The 15847-nt window shown below is 42.4% G+C and overlaps 1 protein-coding gene across 1 annotated transcript in view; it reads left to right on the top strand.

Annotated features, from left to right (window-relative positions):
* Positions 1–15847, top strand: part of AGBL1 (AGBL carboxypeptidase 1) — a 380933-nt gene that overhangs the window by 194526 nt on the left and 170560 nt on the right. The window contains exon 19 of the mRNA XM_074966495.1: positions 12068–12197. Within this exon, the coding sequence (XP_074822596.1) occupies positions 12068–12197 (130 nt within the window). The remainder of the gene's footprint in view (positions 1–12067; positions 12198–15847) is intronic.

Below are 15847 nucleotides of genomic sequence, written 5' to 3'. Positions count from 1 at the left end.
TGTTCCTTTGATCTCCTTTATACCTTTGCTTGTTCACCTTTGATGGACTGCTTTGCTCTTCTTTGTTATTTAGTGTGGACTAGGATTTAAATTAGGGGTCTAGGAATCGCAATCTTTAGGATTTATCTACACACAGAAATTAAATTGATTTAACCAACAGGTTTTTAAATCAACTCAGTTAAGTTGGTACAACCCTATGTATGGACAATTTAGCTTAAGCCTGTTAGGAATCATTTTAAGATAAATGGATATAAATCAGGTATAAATCAATTTAAGAACATCCACACAGGAGTTTGCACAGATTTAAGTAAATCTGTTTAAAAACACAATCTGGGTTGAACCTGTACAACTCTGTGCTCCCTGGTCTTAGGTTCTGCTCCTAGTTTTATGACTGACTGACTTTTGAACCCTGGGTGTGTCATTTCATCTCTCACTACAGCCTTCTGTAAAACTGGGATTTGCTTGCCTGTCTTCCATGGGGGTTAGAGAGACAAGTTGGGTGAGGTAATATCTTTTATTGGACCAACTTCTCTTGGTGAGAGAGACAAGCTTTCGAGGTCAAGAGGAAGAGCTCTGTGTGGCTTGAAAGCTTGTCTCTCTCACCAGCAGAAGTTGGTCCAATAAAAGATATTACCTCACCCACCTTGTCTCTCTAATATCCTGGGACCAACTCAGCTACAACTATACTACATATTCCATAAAGGTTATGAGTAGAGCTGGTTGGAACATGTTTCGGGGTTTTTTTTCCTGGAAAATTTTAACTTTTCAGTGAAAAATTGAAAACTTTCAGCTGAAAACATTTGGTTTAAACCCAAAAATTTCTATTCAGAAATGCTACCATAGTGCCTCATGGGAGTTGTAGTTTGGATGCCTCATGCCCTCCATTCTTCTCTGTGGGTCGGGCTCCTGAACCAGACTACATCTGTGATGATGCACCACAATCTGCTCTCCTGATGAGCCGTGATCATAGGAGTCCCTGACTGTGTGATGCATCATGGCAAATGTAGCCCAGTCAGGGACTCAGCTCAGAGAAAATTGGAGCATGAAGCCTTAACCTTAATCACAACTCCCGTGATGCACCATGGCAGCATTTCCAAATCAGTTTTTTTGTTTGTTTGTTTCAACTGAGAAAAAAAATTACTGGGGTGGGGAAGGGGTTGGCCAAAAAATAAAAATTATTTTGGCTTGCAGGTGTTTGATTTGCAGTTAAAAGTCAGAAATTTCTGCAGAAAACAGACACTTTTTATGAAAAAATGTGTTTTTTCACAAATCTAGTTTTCCATCAAAAAGCAGTTTTCATCAAACATTTTGTTGTAAGGCTTTTTCAGGCATGATACAATAAGCACTTTGCGACCCTGAAAGGAGAGGCAATAGAGAGGTGCAATGTCCAGTTATTATCAGTGGGGTTTTTTGTGTAGCAGTTCAGCTGCATGGGAAGTACAAGAGATGCATGTATGGAGCTTGTTTCGTCATTATCCTACACCTTGTATTCCCCATGTAAAGTGAGTGCTCAGTGGATATAACACCTTACCACTTGGATTTGGTAATGATTTGCAAATTCTTTGCCCAAGGTGCTGAGCCCAATGAGTGAATCAGCCCACAGTGTTTAATGCTCAAGGCTGTTGTCCATTATTCACTCAAATAAATGTGAGTTTGATGGACAAATCTTGTGACAACATTTGTGTGGGACTATGATGTAACATTACCAGTCTGTATTAATACTGTCAACTCGCCTTTTTAGCTGATCATCTGTACTGTTGCCTCATTTGATTATTACCTTGCTAATATTAGCTGGGGGTGAAGCAGATCTCATTCTGTGTCCCTAACTGGTTTGTAACAAAATCTGACTTAATGAAATGTGTCCATCAAGTCCAAAGGAGGGTTCATAATAGAGGGAGCTGAACAAGGACAGTGACACTATTACATGCACCAAGCTGAAGGAGCACAGATTCTCTATCATTTATCTTAAGAAGAAAGGATTGTCCATTGTGACAAAATCAGTCAGATGTAGAAGAAGAAACACTGAAAGCTCATTAAGCTAATTAGTAGCAGTGCTTAGTTGTAAGGAGGCAAGTGGAAGCTAGCAGAGTGATGCTTTAGAAAAGCATTTGCCCAAGAGGAAGCATTATGCATCATGAATTCATTAGTGTGTGCCGAAAGGGTAAAATCGTCCTGCCGCTGCCACCCCAACTGGGAAGGAGACCTTCAATGGCATCATTAAACGGTTGGCAGCCAGATGGCACAATTGCCATTCAGGAAGATAAGTACAGATTTGTTCACGTGTCATGTAATATCGATGAGAAGGGAGCACAGAAAATCTTCATCCTAAAGGCCTAGCAGTAAACCAGCATGGCAACAGGAGGTCAGTCTCATAACCAGCCAAGAAGCAACATCCACTCTGCACTCTGTGTGAATCCTTTAGCTGTCCATTGTAACTAAGATAAACGGAGGTTTCCTCTTAGACTCTTGATGGTTGCCAGCAGAGAAACTAGAGAATACTGATGCCTATTGAGAAGTTACATTTGCTTTCCAGCCTTTGGTTTCATCACCTATTTCCTTATTATTAGTCCTAGTCCCTAAACAACTATGAAAGTCAGTATGATTGTTGATCATTATAAAAGCAGGCCTGACAACAGGGCATGCTGCAAGTCGGTTTAAGGGACATTGCAGAGCTGTAGGTGGAGCTCCCAGGAGTGGAAGAACAGGGTAACTGCAAGTGAGGATTGAGATACATTAGTGCACTTATAGGGAGAGAAGCAGTTTAGAATAACAGGAGATCCTGCAGGTAAGGACTGAGGTGCATTGGTTAGAACTGTGCAGGAAGCAATAACATAGAAAAGGGTGGGGAGGGTCAGCTGGGAGGTGTGTTAATTTAGCTGTGTGGGGGAATCTGGTACAGTGGCTGCCTAAGCTAGGAGTGCTGAAATCCGTCACCTTTTTCAGCACTGGAATTCGCTGATTTCCCCAAGAAAATGTAATGCTGAAAACAGAAAGGAACAAGAAAATGCCCGACCTTCCTAAGGTTCCTGTTGTATTTCATAGGTAAAGGTTATCCAACTTTCTGACTCCTCCTCTCAGTTGGCACTAATTGGACATCACACTACGTGCTGCCATGCCAGCCCTATTAAAGCCAATGCAAACTGAAGACGGGATGGGAGCCATACTCTGAGGGTCCAGCTTGCCTCCAGAATAACCTGGGTGCTTTCTCAAGCTAGGATAACAATGAGAAAGGCTGTCAATCCTGGAGCTTCATGGTACAACTGAACACCAGGCCAGATCAGGAAAAGGTCCTCTTTCCATCTGCATGGGTCTATCAGGTGCATGATAGGGTGTGAGAAAGAGGGGTTATGCCTTTCTGTGAAACATCTTTCATTGCCCATTGTAAGAAATAGAATTCTGGACTTGTTGTGGTCCACTGGTCTGTTGCAGTATGGCGACTCCCGTATTCCACTTCTCCTTATGTCTTTTAAGCACAATGTCTATTTTGGCAGCTATGTTTTTAGGCAGTACTCTGAGCCCACACTGTGCTGGTTATTTGTCCTGAGTGAGTAATGAATCATCCTTACAGAATCATGATTAGCTGCCTCTCTATTATCTGCCGTGACACCGCACAACACACCTCTATCTGTCTCTGCAGTGCATTTCCCTGCTGCTTTAGCAGTGCTGAAATGACTAGCCAACTGGCTTCTTTTTGCCATGATTATGTGTGGACATTTTATTATTCAAGTTCCTTCGTGTTGGAAGGAAAGCGAATTGTTACTGGTGAATTGCTAGCTGCAATAATGGTGAACAGAAGGGATTCATTCAGCAGTGTCTCCATTCATGCCCTGAGGCTTTTCATCTGTGTTTCATTTCATACAATCTAATGCATTGATATCCCTTGGCAAACTGAGAGCTTCACCTTCTATGCTCCTTGGACTAACTGGAGTGGGATCACCCCATGGCTCACTCCAGCGAACCCCCCTCACTAGCCCAGGAGCAGCACTGATGGGTTCCATAAGGGGCTGTAATCAGTCCACCTACTGGCTGGAAGGATGGTTTCCCCTATGGAAAGAAATAATGCAGTATTACACAGTGATGGCCCAGAGCACAGAAGGAACACCCAGATCAATTTGTCAAGTCTTTGATCCGAAAGGTTCCCTCCTCACATTCATGGGACACAGGAAACTCAAAGCACATCCAATCAGTTGTCACCCCATTCTGGACCTACCAAAACACATCCAAATACCTAATAACCACATATTGTTCTGCACTAAATTACTTTCAGTATAAACATTTGTTTTTTCCTCGCTATTCTGTGCATTAAAGGCACAAAGATCAAGGTGAATTGTGTAATTAATCACCTTCCCTGCTCTATGTGAGTGCTCAGATGCACATATAACAGCCCTCTGAGGGTATGTCTACACTGCAATTAGACACTCATGAATGGCCCAGGCCAGCTGACTCAGACTCAGGGGGCTTGGGCTGCAGGGCTGTTTAATTGCAGTGTAGACATTCCTATCTCTGGTACCCTCCCAGTTTGCAGAGTCCTTGAGCCCGGGCTGCAGTCTAAGCCTGGATGTTTACACTGCAATTAAACAGCCCCACAGCTTGACCCCCCCCCCAATCCCCCAGTGAGCCTGAGTCAGCTGGTGTGGGCCAGCCACTGTTTTTATTGCGGTGGAGACATAGTCGTAGAGACTGGAAGGGTGTGCTATCCCTACCCTGCTTCTAACTCAGCATAAACACATGTGATCTGATCCAAACTCAGTTCCTGGCTGTTATTTGTCTTTACTGTTAACTTAACAGCAAACATAAAACTCCATGTAATCTTCTTCCTGAGCCTGGGTGTTCCTACAGTTTTTCCTCCGTCCCCAGTTCCTTCTGCTTCAGAGAAACGCTTTTGTATTCTTAGGTTGGAGTTAATAGGATCCACGCACTTGGGCTGCCTGGGTGTCAACAGAATAGCTCTGCATCTCTGTGCAGGGTCACAGCACCTGAACACCTTTGGATGCCAGCCATCCTGAAATGTGAGGATTTGTCCTGGTTTCCTCAGCCCGCTCCCACTTCCAGTCTTGCAGGTTAATGAAAGAGCCCTGAAGTTACTGGGGGATGTTGCATGGTGCTAAGTGACATCTCATTGCACCACCATGACACAGCATCGTTGCAGTGACACAGCATCACAATGCGGATGCACAAATGTTGAAGACAATTGGGCTGTTCCTAGTGTGGAGACTTAAAGGGAGGACTAGGAATTAGAGCTAGAGAAAATCCATGTCCTTCTAACATAGTCCTCATGATCATGAGCAATAGTCTTACTGGAGATGCCCCTTTCCTCTGATTTCTTGGGATCTGTCTCACTGGAAACACAACACGAAAATCTGTCAAGCAAACTGATGGGTTCCTATTTTCCCTGTTCTGAACATTCAGAGCAACAACACCAAACCACCATAATGCAGATTCTCTTTTTATCCTTCCTTCTTGGCAGTAGTTATTTATAAAGCCCAAGATGCTGTGCCTGGTTGAGACTGTCCCATGCTGGTCAAAGGCATCCTGCTTTTTAAGTATATCTACTTCCCTTTATAGATATTCTTACCCTGTATCAGTACTGCCTTCTGTTATTTGGATGTGCAGTGAATGGTGATGCTGCTTTCTAAATATCAAACACAATGTGTCCCTTTAGATTTTATAGCTCACTGTGCCCCAGGTGTTGTTGTTATCGGTCCTGACATCGTTCACTCGATATAGTGGGCCCTGTCTTTCCAGTTATCTGTAATGGACAGGAGATTTTGGGTCATTTTATCTTGAAATTGCAGTAACATTTTCTCTTTAAAAAGTGACTTGTTTCTCTCTCCCTCTCCATTTCTTCCTCTCTCACCCATTTAATCTCTTTCAATTTTTGTTTATCCCCGTATGTCTCTTTCCTTCGTGTCTCTATTTATATCTCACTCTCTCTGTATTTTTTCTTTTCCTCTCTTCCTTTCTCTTTACCTCTCTCCTTCTCCATTTCTTTCTCTGTCTCTCCCTTTCTATCAATAGGCCTGATCCAAAGGCCCATTGGAGTCAGTGGAAAGACTTCAGTGAGTTTTGGAGTGGAGACTGTGTATCTCTCTGTCTTTCATAAGAATGGCTATACTGGGTCAGACCAAAGGTCCATCTAGCCCAGTATCCTGTCTTCTGACAGTGGCCAATGCTGGGTGCCCCAGAGGGAATGAACAAAATAGGTAATCATCAAGTGAATCTCCCCATCAGTCCTCTCCATACAGTCAGAATCCACTGCAGTTAGAAGCCAAGGTGCTTAATGGCTTTCTTAAAGAGAAAGATGGTTTAAACCAGTACAGCAGACATTAAGTACCTCTGCATATGGGGTCTGTAGAAGAAGACTTGATGATACTTTGGTTTCTGTGATTGCCCATCTGCATACTATGTATCCAGCCATGGTAGGGCCATGTTGTTTTCTAAATGTATTACCAAGAAGGTAGGGTCTTTATGGCCCGCAGGCAGGACCTGATTCCTCAGAACTTGCTGCTCTTGAGCTCAGCATGAGTAGGTTTAGCACCTGTGGCCATGTCACTTCTTATTCCCTGGTTTCATTTTTCTGGCTGCTCATCTACTCGAATATTTCTGGGATGCCTCAGGAACAAAATCTGGAGCCGCTGCCTAACAGCAGATCCTGTGATTGGTGTGTTGTGAGGATGGAGAATGAACTTGTTCAGATCTACCTTTTCCCATAGCACCTGCCCTTTTCTTATTTATCACGGAGACAAGAGCTAACTCAGCACTACGTTGGGGCAAAGCATATCTGAGAGAGCACAAGTGATTGTCTTCATAGGAAGTTGTGGCTACTGGAAACTTTCTCATGTCATGTGTCATTGTGCAAACACCTTTGCGTTATGCCTTATATCCATTCACAGACACCTCCATAGTAGGAACTCTTGTTTTCAAATGGCTCCATATCCTCTGTTGTATAAGTTTTCACCTGTGCTTTCTCATGAGTCACATTAGATACCCCTTCTCCTCTTACAGCCTCATAGTACATTGGGGGGGAGTGTTTTTTTTCTTCACCAGTGGCATGAGCACACAATTATCACAAGGGGGAGCAAAGGAGAAATGGTGCCTCTGAGACTGTCTTCTTTCCCACAGCATCTTCTGGTAGCTACGCACTTCCCCTTATCCAATGGCTCTCTCTAGACCATAGAGATTCCCCAGTGTTTAAACCTAGAAGAGCTAAAAGAACATGGATCTAAAGCCAATGCACAGCATCAGGTTTGTGAACAACAAAAGTGTGTTTACCAAGGATTTAATGTATGGATAACACATACATTAAATCCTTGGTAAACACACTGATTGAAACTCTAACAAATAGCTGAATTACAGCTAACCTGTACAAAGACACATAGAGCAGACTTTTTTTTTTTTATGTTGGAAATCTTTCAGAGGCAAATGCTTTCATTGTTTCCATTGAGTTCTAGCTAGTCCTAGCTAAGGTGGCAAGGACTCTTGCTAAGGAAAGAAGACACAAAGCATTTACAGCAAATCTAGTAACGTGGAGATGCAAGGTAATGAACACCTTTGATCTGAGAAGTGAATTTCATTGAATCCTGGCAAACACACAAAAGCTAGTCTTGGCTTCCCACTCCTTTTATTTGTTATCAGTACTTGAGATCAGCTTAATATTTTACCTTCACCCTTGGCTGCCTAGCATAAGGGACAAAGCCCTTATCTGCAAATGTCATCGGTAGTAGGAGTGGGAGAGAAGAAAGGAAGAAAATAGGGAAGAGGGATGGCATGAAGCAGTCACTGAAGTAAACGGGCTTTAATGGAAAAAAAGAATCAACGTTTCATAATTTAATTAAAGTTTTGCAGCAACCCAAAGGCAGTGAATATGGACTGACAGGCAATAGTGCTAATATTTAAAGATGGATTAAAAGAGCAAAGATGGTAATGATTGAAAAGAGGAGACTGAATTCCGCTTTCCCACTCCTGTCCCCATGCACGTGTGTTGTTGGCCATGTGTTGTTTTACACACTCATGGCATAACCATCACTTTGTAACTAACTACCATGGAGACGCACACTATCCATTGAGAACAACTGTACTGAACAAGGGCTTCTGGATTTTTTTTTTAAAGCAGTTGTACTAAATGTAATGAGATAATAATAAGCATTCACCAGGAGGGATGTAAATATGGTGAGCTCAGATAATCCTGAGCTCGGATCTAAGAAAAGCCCTGACTTGTATCAGTGCAACACAATTTATGAGTTGCAATCTTGGTGAGAGTGAAATCTTCGCAAGGATGTAAGAATGTTCTGAACTAAAATGAATTCACTGCAGGAGGGTTAGCTCAGAGCTGCATATTTGCACTGAAATATACAAAGTCTGCTCCACTCAATCAAACAGCTTAAGCGATATATTACAAGCAAGGCCCTGTGTACTCTGAAGCACAATGGGACCAGACTCCATGGCAAGAGCTACTAAATTCTGTGGTTTTGTGTTACATTCTCTCCTTGGATTTGGCGAGCCACTCCCATTGATAGAAGTGGTTGGGAGTTTTTCATAGAAATGTTTTTTTTTTCAATAGAAAATGTGAATTCCATTTAATTGAAATATTCTGTAAGAAAAATGTCAATTTTGCAGAATGTTTTCCGACAGAAAAATTGAAACAAAATTAGTGTAGAGGTGGTTTGACATTAATCTCTGCATCTGCTTGAGCCGCTTCTGTGCCTCCTGGAAGTAGTAGTTCAATTGTATCATGCTCCCCTTCTTCTTTATGAGCTGGGCTGCCCTGGTTGGACTTCATCTCCCATGATGCACTGTGGTCGTGGGACTCCCTTCACACACCATGGTGGCTTGGCTAGAGGAAGAGACCATGGCAGCTCAGGCAAACACAGATTATTGTTGACACAACCTGAAATGAAAGGTTTCTCTTTGGAGACACTGAAACATTTTGCTTAGCCTGAAAATTTTGAAACCATATATTTTAATATTTCTAAATTCAGTTTCTTTTGGAAATGTTTATTCTGTGAAAAGAATTGATATTTTGATTTTCATGTTGATTTGGAATAAAAATAAATGTCCAAAATATTGCTGTTTCCAATGCGATGGACATTCTATTTTTTTAATCAGTTCTACTCATTGACTTAATTCAGAGTAGCAGCTGTGTTAGTCTGTATCCGCAAAAAGAAAAGGAGGACTTGTGGCACCTTAGAGACTCATAAGTTTATTTGAGCATAAGCTTTCGTGAGCTACAGCTCACTTCATCGGATGCATTCAGTGCAAAATACAGTGGGGAGATTTATATACACAGAGAACATGAAACAATGGGTGTTACCATACACACTGTAAGGAGAGTGATCAGGTAAGGTGAGCTATTACCAGCAGGAGAGCAGGGGGCGGGGGGAACCTTTTGTAGTGATAATCAAAGTGGGCCATTTCCAGCAGTTGACAAGAACATCTGAGGAACAGTGGGGGTGGGTGGGTGGGAATAGTTTTACTTTGTGTAATGACCCATCCACTCCCAGTCTTTATTCAAGCCTAAGTTAATTGTATCCAGTTTGCAAATTAATTCCAATTCAGCAGTCTCTTGTTGGAGTCTGTTTTTGAAGTTTTTTTGTTGAAGAATTGCAACTTTTAGGTCTGTAATCGAGTGACCAAAGAGATTGAAGTGTTCTCCTACTGGTTTTTGAATGTTATAATTCTTGACGTCTGATTTGTGTCCATTTATTCTTTTACGTAGAGACTGTCCAGTTTGGCCAATGTACATGGCAGAGGGGCATTGCTGGCACATGATGACATATATCACATTGGTAGATGTGCAGGTGAACGAGCCTCTGATAGTGTGGCTGATGTTATTAGGCCCTATGATGGTGTCCCCTGAATAGATATGTGGACACAGTTGGCAATGGCTTTGTTGCAAGGATAGGTTTCTGGGTTAGTGGTTCTGTAGTGTGATGTGTGGTTGCTAGTGAGTATTTGCTTCAGGTTGGGGGGCTGTCTGTAAGCAAGGACTGGTCTGTCTCCCAAGATCTGTGAGAGTGATGGGTCATCCTTCAGGATAGGTTGTAGATCCTTGATGATGCATTGGAGAGGTTTTAGTTGGGGGCTGAAGGTGATGGCTAGTGGCATTCTGTTATTTTCTTTGTATGGTCCATAGGAGGACATGCCACTCAAGGAAGAATCTGGATCTTATTTCTTCATGGTCACCTGCAAATGGAGTGAGTGCCACCCAGTGCAACTGGTGACTTTTGTATGGTGATATCACTCTTCAGAGGTAGCCTGCTAGCAATACATTAAACACCCAGGGAGCAAATATGGTTGTTACTCTTAGCAGAGTTGCCACTGTCAAAAAAATGAGGAAGGGTGAGGCTTGGGTTAACTTTATGTGAAGGGCCACTAATAAACATTATACTGGATTGCCAAGTTTTGAGCTAGAAGTTTTTCAGCAGCAGTTATCACACCAGCAAATTCTGGCTTCCAGGGTGTTAGCTATTGCAAGTGTTTTACAAATTGCAGAATGAGTAGCAAGGGAACTGTGAATTAAAGGGAAAGGGGAATTCAGGTGACAACAACAGCAAAACTGGAATGGATGTTGTGATGTCACCAGAAACCCCAAGATGGCATCAGAGCCTTGTTTTTCTACATTGTGTGTATATATACATATATATATGTGTGTGTATATATATATAAAATATAACACGCTCTGTGGATTCTACTATTTCTATTCCCTCTTTCCTCCTGTCAGACTCCCATTGCTTTGGCTCTTCTCCAAAGGCTCTGAATAGACTTTGGAGTCTCTTCCCTCCAAACATTTTCTATAAAGCACTGATGGTGCTGAAGGTGTGTGCAACGCAGCCTAACTGGTTAAAGTCTTGCCTGTGAATTATGAAATCTCATTGATACGCACATGACGGTAGTGTGTTTCTACATGCTGTGTTGTTAGAGGGCTGGAACATTCGGTGTAGTGGGAGAAATGGTGGAACATGGTATCTCCTGTTAAAGTCAGACGGAGTTGTGTGGCTGAAATTCCATGTGATGTTTAGAATACACACCTTCAAGCACACTCCAGCTCTCGTTTACTAAGCTAACAGTATGTCTTCTACAGTAGATGCGGTTGATTTGAATATGGTAGGTCTTATCATGAATGCAGATCTAATGGAGGGCCTAAACTTTATCAATGCATCACAATTTGCGAATTGCAATCTCAGTTAGAGTGAAGCCTTTGTGTAGAGTGAGGATGCTTGGAACCAAAACAAAGTCATTATAAAGGAGATCACTCAGATCTGCATAATTGCACTAAAATATGCAAATTCCCCTCCATGCAATTAAACATCTAGCACAATTTATTAGCCAGTGAAACAGAACCAGAGAGGAAAGTTTGACTGAGCTAAGGTAAAAGTCTCTTTGGTCCAAACCGTGAAGTCCTTACTGAGGTTTTACTCAGCCCTCACAGTGAAGTCAAATTCCCACTAAAGCCAATTGTTTTTTATAACAGTGATGTATAGCATAAAGATCTTATTGGTTCTTGATATGTGTTTGAGATGGTTGCATTTCTCATGAGTGGAGAAACCATGCATGAGATATTTTGCTCATCCCATGCAGGTGCCTATAGATTTTCAATGGGGCCTGACTGATTTTCCAGTTCCAATGATAATGACTGATGATTGGGCATTCCTATGCCCCAGGTTGGCTATGGAAAACCCACCCTTTATACCTCCATAGACCATGATGGATTCTGTATTTCACATCAGACTTTAGCAATGTTTTAGAGAGTTTAAAAAACGAGTATTAGTCCTGTTTAATATGAGTGCATGTGTAAATCAAAACTGCATTAATTACCTAGAATCTAACTGAGCAGGCCTTGCAGGGAAATGAAATAGATAATTAATTCTTTGCAGAATCCTCTAAAATAAGCTTCTGTGGAGTTTTAGTTCATTCAAGCCCATCTCTGAAATCTAGATATATATCTATGAATTAGCATCACAAGCCAAGCCTGCCCTAGTATAGGGACTATCCAGAAACAGCAGACATTTTGAAACCACTGAGTTGTTTTGTTAGTTTAATTGGGGTGTGTTTTGTTCTGTGATTCCAGCCACCGGTGCTCCTTGAGTGGGGATGACCTGAATAGACAGTGGCTGGCTCCCAGCTCCCAGTTCCATCCAACCATTTACCACACCAAGGGCCTCCTCTACTACCTGTGCAGCATTGGCCGGGCTCCGCTGGTGAGTCATTTCCGTCTTCCCTTTTATTAATACCCCTGCACTGCTCATTTGTTGCAACCTTCCCCAAAGACTCCTGTGCTGTATAGCTCAGGTCTAAGAGAGAAGGGGTCTGGGGAGATCTGGAAACATTCCAGTGCTACATTACTCTGGAAATGGGGAAGAGCTTGGAGACCTTCACTTCAGGGGATATTTTATTGCCTATCGGCCCTTCTAACCAACAACCCTATGCCCAGTCTGGAGAGCACACTGGCTAGGGAGGAAAGTTTAGGGTTAGGAGAGCTGAAGTTGAGATGTAGTTTCGGGAAGTTCTGTCCCCAAAATCCATGCTATCTGGGAAAGCAGAGCACTGAAGTAATAAACTGCCTGATGAGAGGATGCCAATTTTTACCTACTTAGGATCCCCTAAGTGTTTTAGAGGGTTCCTGCAAAGTTTGCTGTGCAGGCAGGCAACTTAGTGCATCATTTAAAGCAGAGGACAGGGAATCAGGAGATCTTGATCTGATTTCTCAGCATGCCACTGGCTCCCTGAGTGAAGTTGGGCAAATAACCTCGCCTCTCTGGGCAAAGTGTTCTCCTTTGTAAAATGAGGATTACAATGTCCACCTTTCATAAAGCTCTTTGAGTCTTCGGATGAAAAGTGCTAGATCGGTGTGAAGTATTATCCATCATTAGTGTTTTCTTCAGACCATTCCTGGTGGAGAGGGGAGAGAGTTTGCAAAGATCTCATTGCAGGATCCAGTGCAATAGGGCTGAGCTCAGTTTGGTCTCTCCTTAGAGATCTCCAGCCCACATCAGAGCAACTTGAACATGGATGGCAGCACAGTAACCAGCTCCAAAAGGGAATAACTTCTGTGCTTCTCTGTCATGGGAAGGGAGTCTCCTCTTCTCCCCTTTGGCTCAAAGCCCTCAGCATGAATCTCAGCAAAGAGTGGAGAAACCTCCAACAGACCAGCACTCAGACTAGGCTTGTGATGAGTAAACAAAGTATTTCGGCTCATGCTCCAACAGCCCCTAGTGGGAAAGGAAAAGATTTATGTGAACATGACAAGTGGAATGCTTGTTTAAAAATATAAATAAACATTAATTAGCCATAAGCATGGCAGCGTGCTCCGGTTTCCAGCTGGGACCATCTGAAAGGCAGCTGAGGAACAGCTGAATACTAAATGTTTCTCACAGAGTAACAAAGTCGTGGAATGGGCCATTACGTCATCTTCCACCTGCCTAGTCTGATATAGGATATTCAGTGTCGTCGGCCGCACTGTCATCTTTTACATACCTCATCTGATTTAGTCCCTGTTTCAACGTCATTTTATCATGTGCATAATTTTATGCACAAGCTTAAGTCCCATTGGTTTCATTGCTTTGTTGAATCAGGGCCAAACAGCTCATCCTGCTCCCACTGAACTCAATGATCATTTTTGCCATTCAATTCAATGGGAGCAGGATATTTCATAGTTAGCAGTTAGCCAGTAGCTTTGGGTCTCTGGAAAGCTCAAAACTCATTTGTTAAGCAGAGACTTAAGCAGCTCTTTCCAAGCCTCGTCTCTAATAAGAGCTATACAGATGAGTGGAGAAACTCTTGTGATGACTTTATGGAGGAGAATAGTTCCTGACTTTTCAAGCTGGAGACACACAGTCCCCACAATTGCACTGCACATGTGTATCCCTGATTAATCCTCTAACTGGGCATTTGCATATACAATCATGGTAATGGCATGTGCATTTTGGCATGACAAGGAATGCCAGGCCTGAGTGTAAGTGCCTGATTTTCAAAAGTCCCTGGTAGAGATGCACTAATGATTGATTTTGTCAGTTCAGTGGCTGAACCGGAATTTTTTTATTGTGGGTCGAACAAAATGTTTCAGGTTTTTAACCTTTTTTTTTTAAATGCAGTAAAATTTGAAACAAAAAGGTGTTTCACATTGAAAAATCTGAACATTTTGCTTAGAAAATGTCAACACCTTTCTATTATTTCAGATTTCTTTTCAGTTTTAACTGAAGAAGTTTGGTGGTTTTGACCTGAATGCACTAAATGTTTTGGTCAACCTGAATCTGAAAAAAAAAAAAAGAAAAAAATGTTAGTCCAAAAAATATTGCCCAGCTCCAGTCTCTGGTTCCTCCTCTCCTGTGGTTCAGGTACTCAAGCTAGTTCATACGTAAGGATTTTGCACTGATTTTTTTAAAGCTTAATACTCCAGTCACCAGCGACTCAAATCCAATTGATGGGTCCCTTGGCCTCTGGGAATAGTCTAATTATTTTGCACTGTGGAATTCCTTTTCTTCACATTTGTCAGTCAAGCCATTTTGGTGAAAATTTGTGTTTTTTACTTTTGTGGGGGAAAAAAAAATTCCTTCTCTGCAGGTGGCAAAAACTCATGAGACCGCTGCAGCCCAAAAGGATTCCTGGTCCTCTACGGGGCTGGGATAAATTTTCACTCTGCCCAGGGTCGCTGACCAGGAGAATGTGGAGAAGGGTCCAAGACCTTGAGGAAAAAGTGCAAAGTGGTTTGAATACCACCAAACGGATCTAATGCAAATTCAAGACGGATCTTCAGGCTGCAAGAGCCCGAGGGATAGGGAGAAACAACCTGATGGACAGGGCGAGTCACAGGGGTGGAAGATTCCCCTTGTGCGTCATGAGTGGAGTCCAATGGAGGAGGCTCACAGTCTAACAGCAGGTAGAGATGAAAAAAGTCTGCAGTTGTCCTGATAGTGAAACTCCCTGCAACTGGGGGGTTTCCATCATAGGCCAGAGTGCTGGAGCTCAACTGCTGGAGACATGAGAGTTGAGGGACACCCAGCCCCCAGAAGCTTACTTTTGAGTTAGCTCGCAATCATTTTCAGTGGTGTGGTGCTTCAATGGGCTCTCTTAATCTAATCTAAGCTACTTTCTCATTCTCATTGCCTCTTATTCAAATATATTTTATCTATCTATCCTTTTTTCTTCTCTCTAATCTGTGTCTTTATCCTGTGCTTATCAGTGTGGTATCTGGGTCCTGAGGTTGGGCCCATACGCATTGCAAGTTGTCAGTATTCTTGAGTTTAGGAGAAGCTATTGATTCCATCTTCTCTCTTGCTCTCAGCCTGAAGTACACGAGAAACGGATTTTTCTCTGAATTTAAAGAGCACATTGATTTAAGTTTACACACATTCAAAAATACCTTTCCCTACTCTGAAAGTAAGCTATGGAGCCAAATTAGTTGATAGCCAAATGGTTTTTCTATGAAGTGATTTGGCCCCATTTATGCTAGTGATGTGTGAGCAGTTTCTTCAAAGCAGGGCATGACATCTTGAAGGAGAAAGGGACAGAGCTTTAAAGCTAATAGTCTTTGAGACCAGGCTAGTTTAATTGGCAACTGCTTTTCCGGTAGAAAACAGTATGCTAACTGCGACTTTCTCTTCCTTCTTCAGCTAGGGGAATCTCACTAGAACAAAGAGCAACCTGGTGTGTGTCTTCTCTGCCCTCTACTGTATGGAATTAGAACAACTCAGCTGTGTGTCAAAAGCCATCTATTGCTAACAGCAATGGGAGGCTTTACGTTAGCTCAGTGGCATGACCCTGTGGTTTTGAAGCAACAGGATCTGCATTGTGTCCATTCTGTCACTGTGAAGTTCAAGTGGCCCCTTGTATTCAGCATACAGACAGCTGT

This window comes from Natator depressus, chromosome 10 (assembly GCF_965152275.1).
Source record: "Natator depressus isolate rNatDep1 chromosome 10, rNatDep2.hap1, whole genome shotgun sequence".
NCBI lineage: Eukaryota > Metazoa > Chordata > Testudines > Cheloniidae > Natator > Natator depressus.
The sequence above is the reverse complement of the archived record's forward strand: the minus strand, read 5'-3'. Positions and strand labels throughout refer to the sequence as shown.